This window comes from Apis dorsata, unplaced genomic scaffold (assembly GCF_000469605.1).
Source record: "Apis dorsata unplaced genomic scaffold, Apis dorsata 1.3 scaffold_354, whole genome shotgun sequence".
NCBI lineage: Eukaryota > Metazoa > Arthropoda > Insecta > Hymenoptera > Apidae > Apis > Apis dorsata.
The window spans coordinates 31,613-46,081 of NW_006263620.1; the positions used below are offsets into that span (position 1 = coordinate 31,613).

The 14,469-nt window shown below is 33.5% G+C and overlaps 1 protein-coding gene across 1 annotated transcript in view; it reads left to right on the forward strand.

Annotated features, from left to right (window-relative positions):
- LOC102673609 (disintegrin and metalloproteinase domain-containing protein 12) overlaps nucleotides 1-14,469 on the forward strand; it is a 39,478-nt gene that overhangs the window by 1,441 nt on the left and 23,568 nt on the right. The window contains exons 2-7 of the mRNA XM_031511839.1: nucleotides 3,581-3,631; nucleotides 10,987-11,135; nucleotides 12,458-12,514; nucleotides 12,600-12,679; nucleotides 12,773-12,842; nucleotides 13,011-13,157. Coding sequence (XP_031367699.1) covers nucleotides 3,581-3,631; nucleotides 10,987-11,135; nucleotides 12,458-12,514; nucleotides 12,600-12,679; nucleotides 12,773-12,842; nucleotides 13,011-13,157 — 554 coding nt within the window. The remainder of the gene's footprint in view (nucleotides 1-3,580; nucleotides 3,632-10,986; nucleotides 11,136-12,457; nucleotides 12,515-12,599; nucleotides 12,680-12,772; nucleotides 12,843-13,010; nucleotides 13,158-14,469) is intronic.

Genomic DNA, 14,469 nt, shown 5'->3' on the forward strand with positions numbered 1-14,469 from the left:
ATTAAAATCATAGAAAACTAGGAACCATTATGAAAAAGCAAAGTTTCTATGAATTTCAGAACAAGAAATTCAACTTTCGTAAATCTTTCAACATTCTCCCATTAACCCCACTACTGAGAAGGTTTACGTGGCAGATTACAGAAGTTTCTGAACCGTTTAATTTCACTGTGCGAACATTATGCCATGGTCCTGTTAGTCAACAACATAATACGTTCTAAACGTGTTTCGCTCCAACAGCCAACGAAGTTTGCCAACGTCATTAAGAAAAGCCTGGCCCGGTCAATGAAACTGATTATAGAACAATTGTAACGCGACTACTGTTCGAAATCGTAAATGGAACAGGTCAAATAATGGTCGAATATCGGTAGCGGAATGAGATTTTCTAAGGCGCGAAATGAGAAATATTCACAAGCGTTTACGTTTATATTCGTTGTCAGCGATATTTTAGACAGTGGCGAGACACCGAAGAATTCAATTCCACTAGTTTACGATTTTCCATTGTACACTAGCTCGATAGAATTAAGATTTAATTTACTCGAAGAGAAAGTCAATTGAGTACAGCTTTAACAGAAATCATTACCTTTGCAAATTTCCGATTCGATACGAATTCGATTGATCATGCTTCCGTTTGTAACAATTATCCGGATAACCGAACGCATTTTCTATCGTTTAATAGTTAAAATGTTGTTTCGACGAAAATCGAGAAGGATATTTTGAAACTTGCAGTTTCTTGCATTCCAAAATCTAATATAAATATAAACTAAGTACATGAAACTGAATTGACTAACTTCGGATTTATTCGACAATAATCGGACACAATCGGCTAAAGGAACACGAATTGAACCGATCACGTCCGATTATTGCCGAATTGATACGAAGCTGCACCTCGAAAAATTCTTCGAATCCCAAGCAATACGAGAGTATTGAAATTTCGCTCCATCCCATTCAAATTTTTCCAACATATTTCAAAGAGTTAGTTTCTATTAACGCACGTTTTTACTAACATACGACCACAGTTACGAGTATCGAATACGAGTCGGTCCAGAGACATATCATTATAGTCACATAACTGGGAATATTTCAGGAAGAGAGATGCGCGTACTGAGGGGAATGTACGATAACTGAGCGATTAGTTATTAAAGAAGGGTGAAGACAGGAAACAGAAGTAATTTCAAGCGTGTCGATTACCCCCGGCAGAATTTCTCTACCCGCATACCTACCTGAAAGTCTCGCCACGGGCAAGTCCCTATAGAAATACCGTCATTGACTATCATCTATTCGAGGCCCTCTTCGCCTCGGGGTTATTTTTCGTATACTACGAGGAACTAGGCCACTGGAAACCGAGTCTTTTTATCTGCACGCCGTCCATTTTATGAATTTTATGAAACCTCGGGATGGGTACGGAGATGAAAAAGTTTCGCGGGCTTTAATGAAACTTCGGAGAAAAGTTTCGTCCCTACCTCCCCTCTCCATTCCCTATCCTGACTCGTATATCTTTCCACTGGATACAGACACGTGTATTCGCCACGATTTCTCCGCGCCTTTTGCGTTCTCTTGCGTTTCCTCGATCCACCCACCTCCATTTCCTTCCTTCCTAACCTCAACTTCGCTTCTTTCTCCATAGTCCTCTGATTCTGCCCGGTTCGATCGTCAACGATGGTCGGATAAAAGGTTAAGGAGCACAAAAATCGAGTCTTCGTGATGAAACGAGTCGAGAAATAGCCGAGATTATCAGAGGATAGGAATCTATCGTCGTAACGGTTCACGGGCTCGTTTACCGACAAGGATCCGCGCAACGTTTCGCAGACATGGCGGACTCATCGAATGTGTTAAACGCGGACTGGTGGTGAATAGTTATACGGAAAGAGAGAGAGAATGAGAAAATCGACGAGGCGTGACCGTCACTGATTGCTAGGTACAGCGGAACGTGACGGTTTATGAGAAGAGAGGGAACCAACTTGGAAAATGGCGTTCACGAAATGGTTTGCGATGCTGCGTTCAGCATCATTTCATTCTGTCGAGATTTAAACCGAGATTTAGAATTGTTTTCGGATTTCGATCGATTTTAGTATCCTCATCAAAAAATATTCTTCCAATGGAATTATTCTTTTTTCCTAAATAGAATTCGAGAATAAAAATTTCTCGATTCTGCCGTGTTTGGCAAAAAGCAAGATAGAACACGGGTGTGAAAAATCTGATAGCTCGTAAAAAAGATACACAACGAAGTATATAAATATTGGAATATACGATCGAACAAATCCATGGCCGATAGGATGTTTACACGGCTCGATTGGAAATAGGTATTAACGTTCGATAATGCCGTAGGTATCGAAGTTTCGTTTTATATCATTCGGTTGGGTAAAAAGATTAAGAAGTTTTCCGATAAAATGGAACGATTTCGGAATGGCATCGCCGCTTTTTGCTTACGACCGATTTACCAAACTGTTGAACTCACTGCAACCTCCTGAACTAATGGTACCGTTGTCCTTTATATCGTGCATGCTTTTCACTTGTTTTTGCAACTATATCGAGACTTCTTGTTCCATCTATAAAAGATCAAATATCTCATAGAATACGAATATGCAATTTTATTTTATATGCGAATAACATTTATACATTTTAGAAAACTAAATCAATAACTTTACTATATAAAATTTATTAATTTACAGTTTCAAATATAACAAAGAGCATTGAAATAAAAATATTGAAACAGAAAAAAAATATTTCAATATTTGATTGTTAAAATTATAGTATGTCATGTACTATGTTAAATTTTAGATTAATTATTATTAAGTTATGAATTATTGATTTGGAACTCATTTTAAATTATAAATCTATAACTATAAATTATGTATAATTAATCTCTTATAATGAAATCTCATTATTTTTAGTATCTAATTGAAATATTATATAATTTTGAAAGCTACCATCGCAAATTTTATTTATATTGATTTTGATTTATATTTATATTGATAATTTTGACTAATTCGTACATGAAATTTTTTTAGTTTAAACTCCTTAAAGTCTCTTGATTAAATTGTGAAACAAGGGATTAATAATAATAGAAACAATAACAAAAATTTACGAATAGAATCAACGTTTGTGCAAAATTAATTCAAATCAGAAGATTCAAAGTACAATTTTTGATAATTATCGACTTGATTCATAAAAAATAATCTAACTCATCAGAGAGCGAAAAATAATAATAAAACGTTGTAACTGAGACATAAAATGAGCGTTTTTTCGATAATACAAGTCTCGATAGCCTCGCAATTTTTGTAGCAATGTTCACCACTATGTTCCTTCTCCCTCATGTAATCTCGAAACTTTTGGAAAAGTTTGCTCCCTCGTGGAAAATTCTCCTGGCAACCCGTCCAAAATTCCTTTGGGGCACAACTTGGTTTCGTTACAGTGCTTCCCATAGGAATTCTCCTTTCGAATTTAGAAATGTGAAACGAATGTACCAATTTCATTCTCATCCTTATTTCTATTTTGCAAATTCAAATATTTGCACGATATTTATGTATTACGTGTATTTGTATATAAATTAATAGGTTTTTTTTTTTTTCTTTTGTTACAGAAGCAGACTACACTTTAGATGATTCCTTCTGGAACGAAGAAACTTCCGTTGGTAAGTGTTTGAACGAAAACTCGAATGTTCTTTCGATAATTCGGATTATTTAAAAATGATATTTTATTGATATTTAAATTTTCTTTTTTCTGAATCATTCCTATTGAAATGAAAAAAATATATGAAGTTATTGGACAATTTAAATTTTTGCTCTATATTATAGTTTATATTTTAAAGTACTCAAAAATCAAGATTGCAAAACTGTTTAATGAAATCGTCGAAATTTTTCATAATTCTCGTGAAATTTTTTGAGAAACTCACCAAACTGACTATAATATTACATAATATTCTCCACAATTTTCTCTTGAATTGACGTTATTATCGAGGTATTTTAAATTATTAATAGATATCATTAATAGATAAAAAAAATTACAATTTTAGAGAAAACTTCTTCAACTCGTGTATAAGAATACACCTAATTTTTTTTATAAATCCAATATATGGAAATTTTAAGTTATCAATCATTGAATTACTCGTGTATTTAATTCAATAACAATCGATGATGTCACGTTAATCTCGTGCAAGAGATTACTCGTAATTCGTGTATTTAATTCAATAACAATCGATGGTGTCACGTTAATCTCGTGCAAGAGGCAAGATCGCCGATAATTAGAAAGGCCTGATCGATGATGTCTTCTTCCATTCTTCCGTGTTGCGTTCCCCTTTACCGCAGATTACAAAGGGGGCACGTCAAAGTTACGAGACGATCGCGTAAATACACAATGCATAGGAAGTCGTAGTCAAAGTCGGTTGTTCCCTTCAAAGGGAACAAGCGCACGCCTCGCCGGCGTAGAAAATTCAACGCGTGTCCCGAATAAGAGGCGAGATATTAATCGCGCAACGAACAGGATATTCGAATCAATGTTATCGCGGCGAGAGGAGAAACGCGTCGACGTATCTCTCGACTCTGTCCCCGGTTAACTTTATCACGAGGCAAAGCGTTATCAGTCACGCGAATTCGCTCGCGTTTCATTAATCCATCCTTCCTCGACAGATGAATTTTATCCGTCTGGATTTCAGAAAGAAAGAAATTTATAAACTTCGATCGAAATTTCGAAATCTCGACTAATTTTTCGAAATGCAGGGTTTTTTGTGATTTGAAACTAATTTTTTTAAATTCTTTAATTTTTTTTTTTTTTTAGAAATTTGTCTTTAATTCCTAAGAAGAAAAAAAAGGGACGAGATACTCGAAACTTTGAAATTTCAAAATCCTTCGAAACACTGGGGAAATTTTGAAATTCGATTTTTTTGCTAATTTCGAAATTCAGTGAAATGTTTTTTCAATAAATTAGAGTTTAGAAAAAAAGAAGGGGGAAGAAAGGGATGAGATATTCGAAATTTCGAAACTTTTAAATTCTTTAAAACTCAGGAAATTTCTAATCCAAATTTTTGTTATTTATTTAAAGATTTGAAATTCTCAAATACGATAAATAATAATAAGTATAAATAAATGAGTTTTTCACTTAGACTTTGGACATATTCAGGATACATTTAAGAGTAAAACTCGGGAGAATTGCTTTCGAAAGTTATTTCTCATTAATGGGAACTGAGAATGAAAGTTTGCAGTCTCTTAACGCAATATCCATATTTTGCAAATTAAAATAAAAACAAAAAAAATGAAAAAATTTTATTCCGAAATATATCCACGCCTTACGATACTTTACGACAAAACAAAATTTTAATAAGATAACTATATATTATTATATATAAACCTAAATTTGAACAATTTCACAAATCAAAATTTCTCAATCTCCTTAAACGAAATAATAAAAAAGAGAGGGAAAAAAATATTTCACGTTTCAAAAATTTCGATTCGACTTTTTGCGAAATCAGATTTCACAATGAATCTTTTTCTAAAAAAAAAAAAAAAAAAAAAAAAAAAAAAAACTCGTCCAATAGAAAGTTCGTATCGAAGAACCGGGAACCGGGAACAATGAACGCACAGATTTCCTTCGAATCACAGATGAAATGTACGCAAAGGAACAGCGGGGGTAGACCGCATTGCAGCACTTCCCTTGGAAACTCGATCTGCGGTTACATCCAGTTTCTCCGGACGCGTGGAATGGTTTATTGTTAAGTCAACAGCGGTGATTGGCTGGGAACACGAAACTTAAATTGGGTTAAATTTTAGACGAGGGGACAATGCATCGAAGTATAAAATGGCCGCGACCGAGAGGTATATAAATCGTCTCCCGATCATGCAACCGTGAAAATCTCTTAAATCTCGGGAATCGAGAAGAGGAGAATTCCGTATCCGTTTGTATTTCCGCGCGGATTTCTTTCGTTTAACGAGGCGACGCGTTTCCTTTCGTTTCACCAGTGTTCGTGTTCCCTGGAACGTTCCAGGTGGAAAAAAAAAATACCGAGATCTGAATTACAAAGCGTGACGCGCACATACACCACAGGGAGGGAAATTAATATTCATACTAGTGTTTAATTACACGTGTATCTGACCGAGTATAGATAGTCAGATGTTCCAGGTCGAAAAGTAAATCCACCGTGAATTTCGTCACCGGCGCACAACCGGCATGTAATAACCTGTCATGTCGTTCGAATTAACCGCAATTCGTGCCTCTGAGTACAGCGCCCTCTCTGCACTAGACGCCAGGACACGACGAGGACTTTAAATTACGGCATCGAGTAAATTGACGCACGGACACCGGCTCACCGGGATCTTGGAACGGTATTTATATAGTTTTCTGGGGATTGAACCTCTCTAGGGACGATTTTGCACGAACAGAGTAATAATTATTACGGTGGCGTTTTTAAAAAAGTAAGTAAATTGCTTTTAAATGTGGTGATAAATTTAATTTTAAAAGGTATATTATATTTGAGGAATTACGAGTCTTGTTCAATGTAAAATTATTAATTTGTGAGAGAAAATTTTGTAACTTATTATAAGTTGATTAGATTGATAATATTGTTAGTTGTAAATTGTTGGACGAGAATTGTTTCAATGTTTCTTGTTATTAATAAGAATAATGAAACTTAACCTAAGTCACTTAACCTTTTTTACGGTATGAGGTTATCTCTCGTGAGAAATTATATTTCTTTAGAACTTTCGAATGTTATGATATATCGTGTAATTAATTGAAATCGAAACTAAAAAAGTATAAAATCAGATTTATTTAAGTTTCATAATATTTCTCGAAATATAGACGAATCATTAAACTCTGTGTTAAAAATTTTCATTTTATTCTATTTTATATCATAAATTATACCAAGTAGTCAATTTTCAGTTTATTTTTGCACAAATTGTATTGCTAAATCGACAATACGAAAATGTTATACACGAACTATACAAGTAATTGTTACACACGAAATTTCTAGGGAAACCGACACAATAAACGACCTGTCAACGTGACACTCGACAAACCCATGAACGTAGCCAACTTAATCGGTCGGTAATCTCAGCTGAACGGACCATTTCTGGAAATTCAATTTACGAATCTGCTCCCTTGGCTTTGTCGCGACTATCGTCCGATTCGTCAACCCTTTCAAACTTTCTGGCAACCGTTCTTTAAAAAAAAAAAAATAAATAAATAAAATAGAACAAAAGTACCTTAAATACACGACCAGCCTGTTTTCACTAGGAAACTTTTCGACCATCGAGAGATCTATTCAAAATATACGTTCATTTATGTATACTTCTATCTCTAACTTAAACTTTCTATCTATTATTTTTATTTCTAATTTTTTACTTTTTTCTATCTCTTATTTTGACGGTATAATAAAATGAAAAATAAAATCTATAGAATAGGCAATTTTTTCACCAGATTTTTTTTTTCACAATTTTTCATAAAAATTCAAAATAGGCGTCAATTCAAATTTTTCGTCAGGATTCCTAAAACTATCGACAATCTATCAACATAGGAATTATATAGTTTTAACAATCGATAAATTTTAATAATCGTACGATTGAACCACGGTAGCTCGGATATCGAAGTTAAAAAGGGGAGGGAGGTAAAATCCTCGAGTTATAGAGGTTTCGTCTTGTCGAAGTAAGTTCGAGTAAGAGGGATTTAACGAACGAAACTTAGACGTAGAGAGATTGGGTATAAGGACTTAAGTATTTTTGTAGAACTATGTTTGACAGTTTGCACTCAAAATATACGTATGGTTCCTTCGATTTCCTCCTGAAAACCGCAGTAAATAGAGATCGAAAATTGTGCAGAGGATTCATGCTCGTAAATACCGGTTCTAAAAAAAAAATACAGCATCTATCTCGTCTTTAACCCACCTTTAATTGAACTTTACAGTGGAAAGCTGTACATGACCTCTCGTTTACAAGATTTTATACGCGCATAGTTAGTTCTGGATATTTTTGGTTTCTTGCAGTAGATAAATTTTTTTTAACTATTAAAATATACAAATTATTAAGAAATAATTATAAAAATTTTAATATAAAATTAATGAATGAATATAAAAATGTTGGATGCATTGTTGATATAATTGAAATTTTTTCCAATTTATATTTTTCTATTTTTTCGTATCGAAGTTATATAAAATTTGTTTCGAATTTAGACTAAGACACATTTGAGATTTTCTCTATTTGGAATTATTTTTAAAAATTGAGAATAATTTCTCGACAGTTTCATTCTCAAATGTATTTTTATAGAACATTTCCATATATTTATTTCGTTATTATAAATATCTAGCATATTTTTTTTACTATGTGTTATTATTCAAACAAATTTATAATAACTTCCAACATTTTATATCAAGAATAATATTTCTACATCTCGATTAAAATCTATTTGTCAATTCACAATTTTAAATATAATCTCCACATTTACGTCAATATTATCCATTACCAGTGTTCCCAATTTACGGTATGTATTCGAAACGGAAAATAAGCAGGGTGGGTGGTTTCGCATCCATATTCATATAATAAGTTTAATTGAATTTTATCAGAGACAATGGGGCTTTTCCTGGGGCTGCATTTGCAAGGAACATTACGCGGCTTTACGGGTCAACCAGTCAAGATTAGCATAACTGTTATCGCCACAGTTATCTCCTCTTCTCGGACGGCGTTCATTCAGGTCGTAAGTTTCGTTTAAACGCGACGTATTTTCACAACGCTTACATTTTATGTCACGTGTATCATACGTGTAATTCGTAAATATCGATTTATCGCACTAATTCTAATGATCCAATGGTTCGACCCAGTCATCTTACCTAATTTAACTTAGTTTGATATTTGCTAATTAAAACGTGTGTATTTGAACCTGTTAAATAACGAAAATTAAAAATTTTGAACCTTCGAGTCATTTTTGATTCGAGATATTACTTCAAACACGTTACAAAGTCTGGCAGAATAGATGAAAGTATTCAAACGTATATACATTTACGCGAGATCGTAAAATTGATCGAACCGTTCACAATCGAAATATGTAAGATGAAATATTTTAAGACTGTTCAGAATTAATTCAGTCAATTCAGAATTAATTCAATCAATTCAGAATTAGACTTTCGGAATTATTATATTATGGATATATAAAATTATAAATATTAAAATGTTAATTGATATAACTCAAAGGATACTTGTCTTCGAATATATAAATTTTAAACGTGTAATCGATTTTACGATTTCACTATATCGCTTCCATCGACTATGAATTTCACAAATCAATCAGTGTCAGTCACGCATTTTAAAAATACGAAATACGAAATATTTGCTACTTAATTGACATTAATTAAATTTAAAATATTAGAAATTTTTGAATGTACGTATCAAATCAATTTCAGAAAAATGAAACTTTCACTGATTGACTTCTGAACCTTTCTATATCGCTTCCACCTGTAGCACGAACGATATACATGCTTATCTGTAAAGCCTGAACCGAAGCGTCTAATTCGCACGTTATACAAATATATATATTACACATTAAACAATAAAACATCCGTTTTGCAAACTCGACATTCCGGCATTTTAGATAAAAAAATATTTCCCTCTTCGATATTTTTGAATTTTTCCACGAAATGATGGTCAATGACCCGCACATTGAAAACAAATCAATCGATATACGAATATCACAATGAATCGAAACAAATAATAATTTTCTTATACACATCGATTGTAAACAAACATTTGCAGGATTCCAAGTTCCGCCATTTTTATGCACACGCCACCTGCCATACACTACTTATACCAAAATATTTCGCGATAGAACAAATCTAGAAAGAAGGATCAGCTTTCATTCAATCCATCGTACAATAGTGACTGCGAAAAAGTAGACGATCGCCGAATAATTTTAATGGTTCGAATGAAAAAAAAATCCAATAGGTGCAATCGAGTTCCCCTCGATTCGAGTGGCATGGTAATTAGTTGCTCTGTCGGTAATCGCGCGACAGCGCGCGTAATAATTCATTAGAACGACGTCTACGTGTTCAAAAGGGTGGGGGAAAGGAGAGGGGGGAAGCGTGACAAGTAATTATCCATACACTTCATTTTGAATGGGTCGGGTTAAATCGGGCAAAGCCCCGGACAGTCGATAAGAGGGTAAACTAGATACTACATGCTTCGAGGAGGCCCTCCACTGATTATCTCGACTCATTCGTATAGCACTGCCGCGCAACAGTTTACGACACGGTGAAAAGAGAGAACGAAGGAGAACACGCTCGGTTTAATCAGACACCGCTAATTACGCCCGGTTCTCGATTTCGACGAGGGTTAACTCGCGATGGAATCTCGCTTATTCACTTCGTGCAAAGACAGGCATGTTGCATGCTAAACGATTTTCAAAGAGAGGATTTTTTTTTTTTAAAGATCGAGAGACTCGCGTTTGTTGGATTTTTTCGCGTAGGGGGCTTGCGAGTAATTGGGTCAAGTCGTAAGGATTTTTTGGAAAAAAATTAAATAGCGTAGGAGATGAAAGTATTTTTATAATTATATAGAATCGGGAAGAATGAATAATCGGAAGATTTTATTTTACGAACGGAAATAAGTGAAAGATATAATTCTTTGATAATTATGTAGAAAAAAACTTCGATCACCGATTTCAATGATTTTTAAATATTATAGAAAATGAAATTATATCGATATATTATTATTTTATTTCAAAAAAAAAATTCATTTTTGTTAATATCTTATCCTTTATTAACGTATATAAAAATCATCGAAATCAATGAAGTATATCCTTTTTTATGTAATTATTTCTTTATTCGAAAAATATATAGAATTTAATTTATAAATGATTTCAAAATATCATATCGCTTTCATCGTATTTATCATCTTAATTTTTTCTTACGAAAACACAGACGAAACACAGACGACAATGAGTCAAGACGGAGATAAAATTAAAAAGAATTGAACTGGGATGTTCGATTGAAACTGGAGGGATAATTGATTCCAGGTGAGGCCGAACGATTACTACAAGAGTATCGACAAAACCAAGAGCTAGTACAAAATATCGGGGCCCATTACTATCAGATCATCTATCCAGTACAGTTACGGCATCACGAGAAAATGGGGATATCCACAAGAGAAGTGAGCGTATCCAAGGTAATTAAACTTTTCCTCCGAACGATATCGATCGAAAGTCTATCGAAAATTGATATATTTTATGATGTCGAAACTTTGTTACTTTCTCACGATCGAAAGCCTATCGAATATTTTTTTTTTATCGAGAATCGATAAACTTTACAACATCGAAACTTTGCCACTTTTTGACGATTCGAAGGTTTTGTTATGAACTTTGTTACTTTTTGACAATCGAAAGCCTATCGAATTTTCTTTATAGAATCGATATATCGATCGATATATTTTGTAATAGAGAAACTTTGCAACGATTGAAAGGTTATCGAATTTTGTTTTTATCGAGAATCGATAAAATTTATAACATTGAAATTTTGTCACCTTTTGACAAATCCTATCGAATATTCTTTATAGAATCGATATATCGATCGATATATTTTGTAATAGAGAAACTTTGCAACGATTGAAAGGTTATCGAATTTTGTTTTTATCGAGAATCGATAAAATTTATAACATTGAAATTTTGTCACCTTTTGACAAATCCTATCGAATATTCTTTATAGAATCGATATATCGATCGATATATTTTGTAATAGAGAAACTTTGCAACGATTGAAAGCCTATCGAATTTTCTGTATAGAATCGATATATCGTCCGTTATTTTTTGTATAAGAGAAATTTTGAAACGATTGAAAGGTTATCGAATTTTGTTTTTATCGAGCATCGATAAAATTTATAACATTGAAATTTTATCACCTTTTGAACAAACCATATCGAACATTCTTTATAGAAGCGATATATCGATCGATATATCGATTCTAAAAAGAAAATTCGATAGGCTTTCAATCGTTGCAAAGTTTCTCTATTACAAAATATATCGATCGATATATTTTGTAATAGAGAAACTTTGCAACGATTGAAAGCCTATCGAATTTTCTTTATAGAATCGATATATCGATCGATATATTTTGTAATAGAGAAACTTTGCAACGATTGAAAGCCTATCGAATTTTTTTTATCGAGAATCGATAAAATTTATAACATTGAAATTTTATCACCTTTTGAACAAACCATATCGAACATTCTTTATAGAATCGATATATCGATCGATATATTTTTATAATGAAATTTTGTAACGATTAAAAACCATCCGAAAAACCGAATTTTTTTTTATAGATATTTTATAAATATAGATTGATATATTTTATTTGAAACTTTTTGAATTCTTTTATAGATTCGATATCGATCGATAGTCTCTTTTCGACGAAGATCTGTCGAACTTTTCGACTATCGATATCGATCGATATTTTATTATTTTATTATAACATCGAAACCTTGTCACTTTTCAGTTTCCTCAAAGAGGATACGGAGAGGGTGGATATCAGAATGTTAAAGGCAGAATGAGAGTAAGTATACGGAAGTTCGTAAGAAAGCGATTAACAAGGCAAGTTTTCGATACGTTTAACGAGACAAGTTTTCTTTGATTTTCAGACGGGGAGACATTTTCATCGGACGTCCCTCTTGATCAAGGCCTTTAATCATAAATTTCGCCTAGATTTAGAATTAAATACGTAAGTGTGTATACACCTTCAGTCTTCCAATCGAATTTCACCAACGAAACGAGACGATAAATAGTACAAAGAGTATCGTTGCGCGTGTTGCAGGCAACTTTTAGCTCCGAATCTTGTGCAAAAAGACTTTTTAACCGTCGGTGCGGAACAAACTTCTAAACAGGTGACATAAACTTTTCACAGTCTATTTCCTTAAATTCACTATATTATAATGGAATATTTGAATAATGGATATCGCGTGCGTGTATTTTTTTCTTTGAACATTTTTTCCATTGCATCGATTGAATAAACAAAACTGAACTCACTGAATTTCCCGATTGAATGATTACAGGAGATAGAGCACTGTTACTATCACGGTACCGTGAGGGATTATCCAGGAGCTAGCGCTGCTTTTCACACGTGTAACGGTGTCAGCGGTGTCATTCATTTAGGCAACGAGACATTTGTCATTCATCCATTTTACGGCGGCGATTTGTCGGTCAGTTTAATTATTTAAAGATTATCTATCGATACTTTGTAACCGTATTCTTTCAATAATCCCGTAATTTTTCCTTGAAAAGTAATATAAAAACTAATCTCAAATTGATCCATCCATTGAAACTATTTTCGCTATTTTATCGGATCGAAACGAAATAACCGTTGAAACAACCGTTAACGATAAAACGATACTAAAAAAAAAACGATTTAAAAATCAAAAAGTTAATATTCTAACCTCAAAACGTTTCATTCTTTGACACCAGAATTGAGCATTAACTTTAAATTCAAACTAGTTAAAAATTTCGAATAAAGTTACTTTAAGTTATTTCAAATACAATTACTTATTAAAATATTTAAATAACATTTAGCTTTAACTGTTCGCATAAGCTCGACCATTCACCATTTATCTCCGATTATTCGATGCCTCGAGTAATAAATTATTCGAGCAACTTATCGAAGTAACTTTATTCTTGACTTCAACCGTTAAAATTTTCCCCATCTCTGAATCGTGCCGAAATAAAATAGAATAAAATTGCCAAAATTAAAATTAAAAAAAAAAAGATGAACTTGAAGGAGTATGTAAGTAGAGTTTGACCAAGTTTGCTTCATAGAGGGATGTGGACAGAGAGGGTGTTTGACTGGGTCCAGCCGGTGTTTCAGGGACGGCAAACACGGCCGGCCATTCGATCCAGTTTCGTTAGCGGGGCAGACGAAGCGAGAGAGGATCGAGTTAAGCCGCTATCAACCCGGCTCGACTCGTAAACGGGTAATCGGTTGGCCCCTCTAAATTCCGTCTCTGCGTTGTTCCGCGCAGATGTTTCTACGTTTATCTAATGCCGATCCGAGGAAAATGGATTCGAAAGTTTTCCGCGAAATCGATCAGCCACGGGCAAATTTCCAACGAATTTCCAACAGTTTTCCATTAAGTTCCTGCTTCGGATTTCCCCGAACGACGAGAAATAGATAGGCGTTAACGATGTCAGCCGAGTCGGTTGATGGTTAAATAGACGTGATCGTCTTGATCGTTCTCTTTTTTCGTGCGTAGTTAAATTGTTTTGTGCGAGGAATTTAATTCGTTTGTGACTCGTGATCCGATTGAGATAAATACAAAGATTGATATGCAAAAATGTTAAATCGAAGCTTAATTAATTGTTTATGGATAATAATTTGCTTATAATTTAGTAATTAAGTCTGGACCAATTTTTGAATAATTTTGAAAAGTCTTATATCAAAAAGAATTTTGATCGTTTCACAAACAATAGAGACCGTCCATTCTGTAAATTAAAAATTTTGATGTAAAAAAAAAAAAAAAA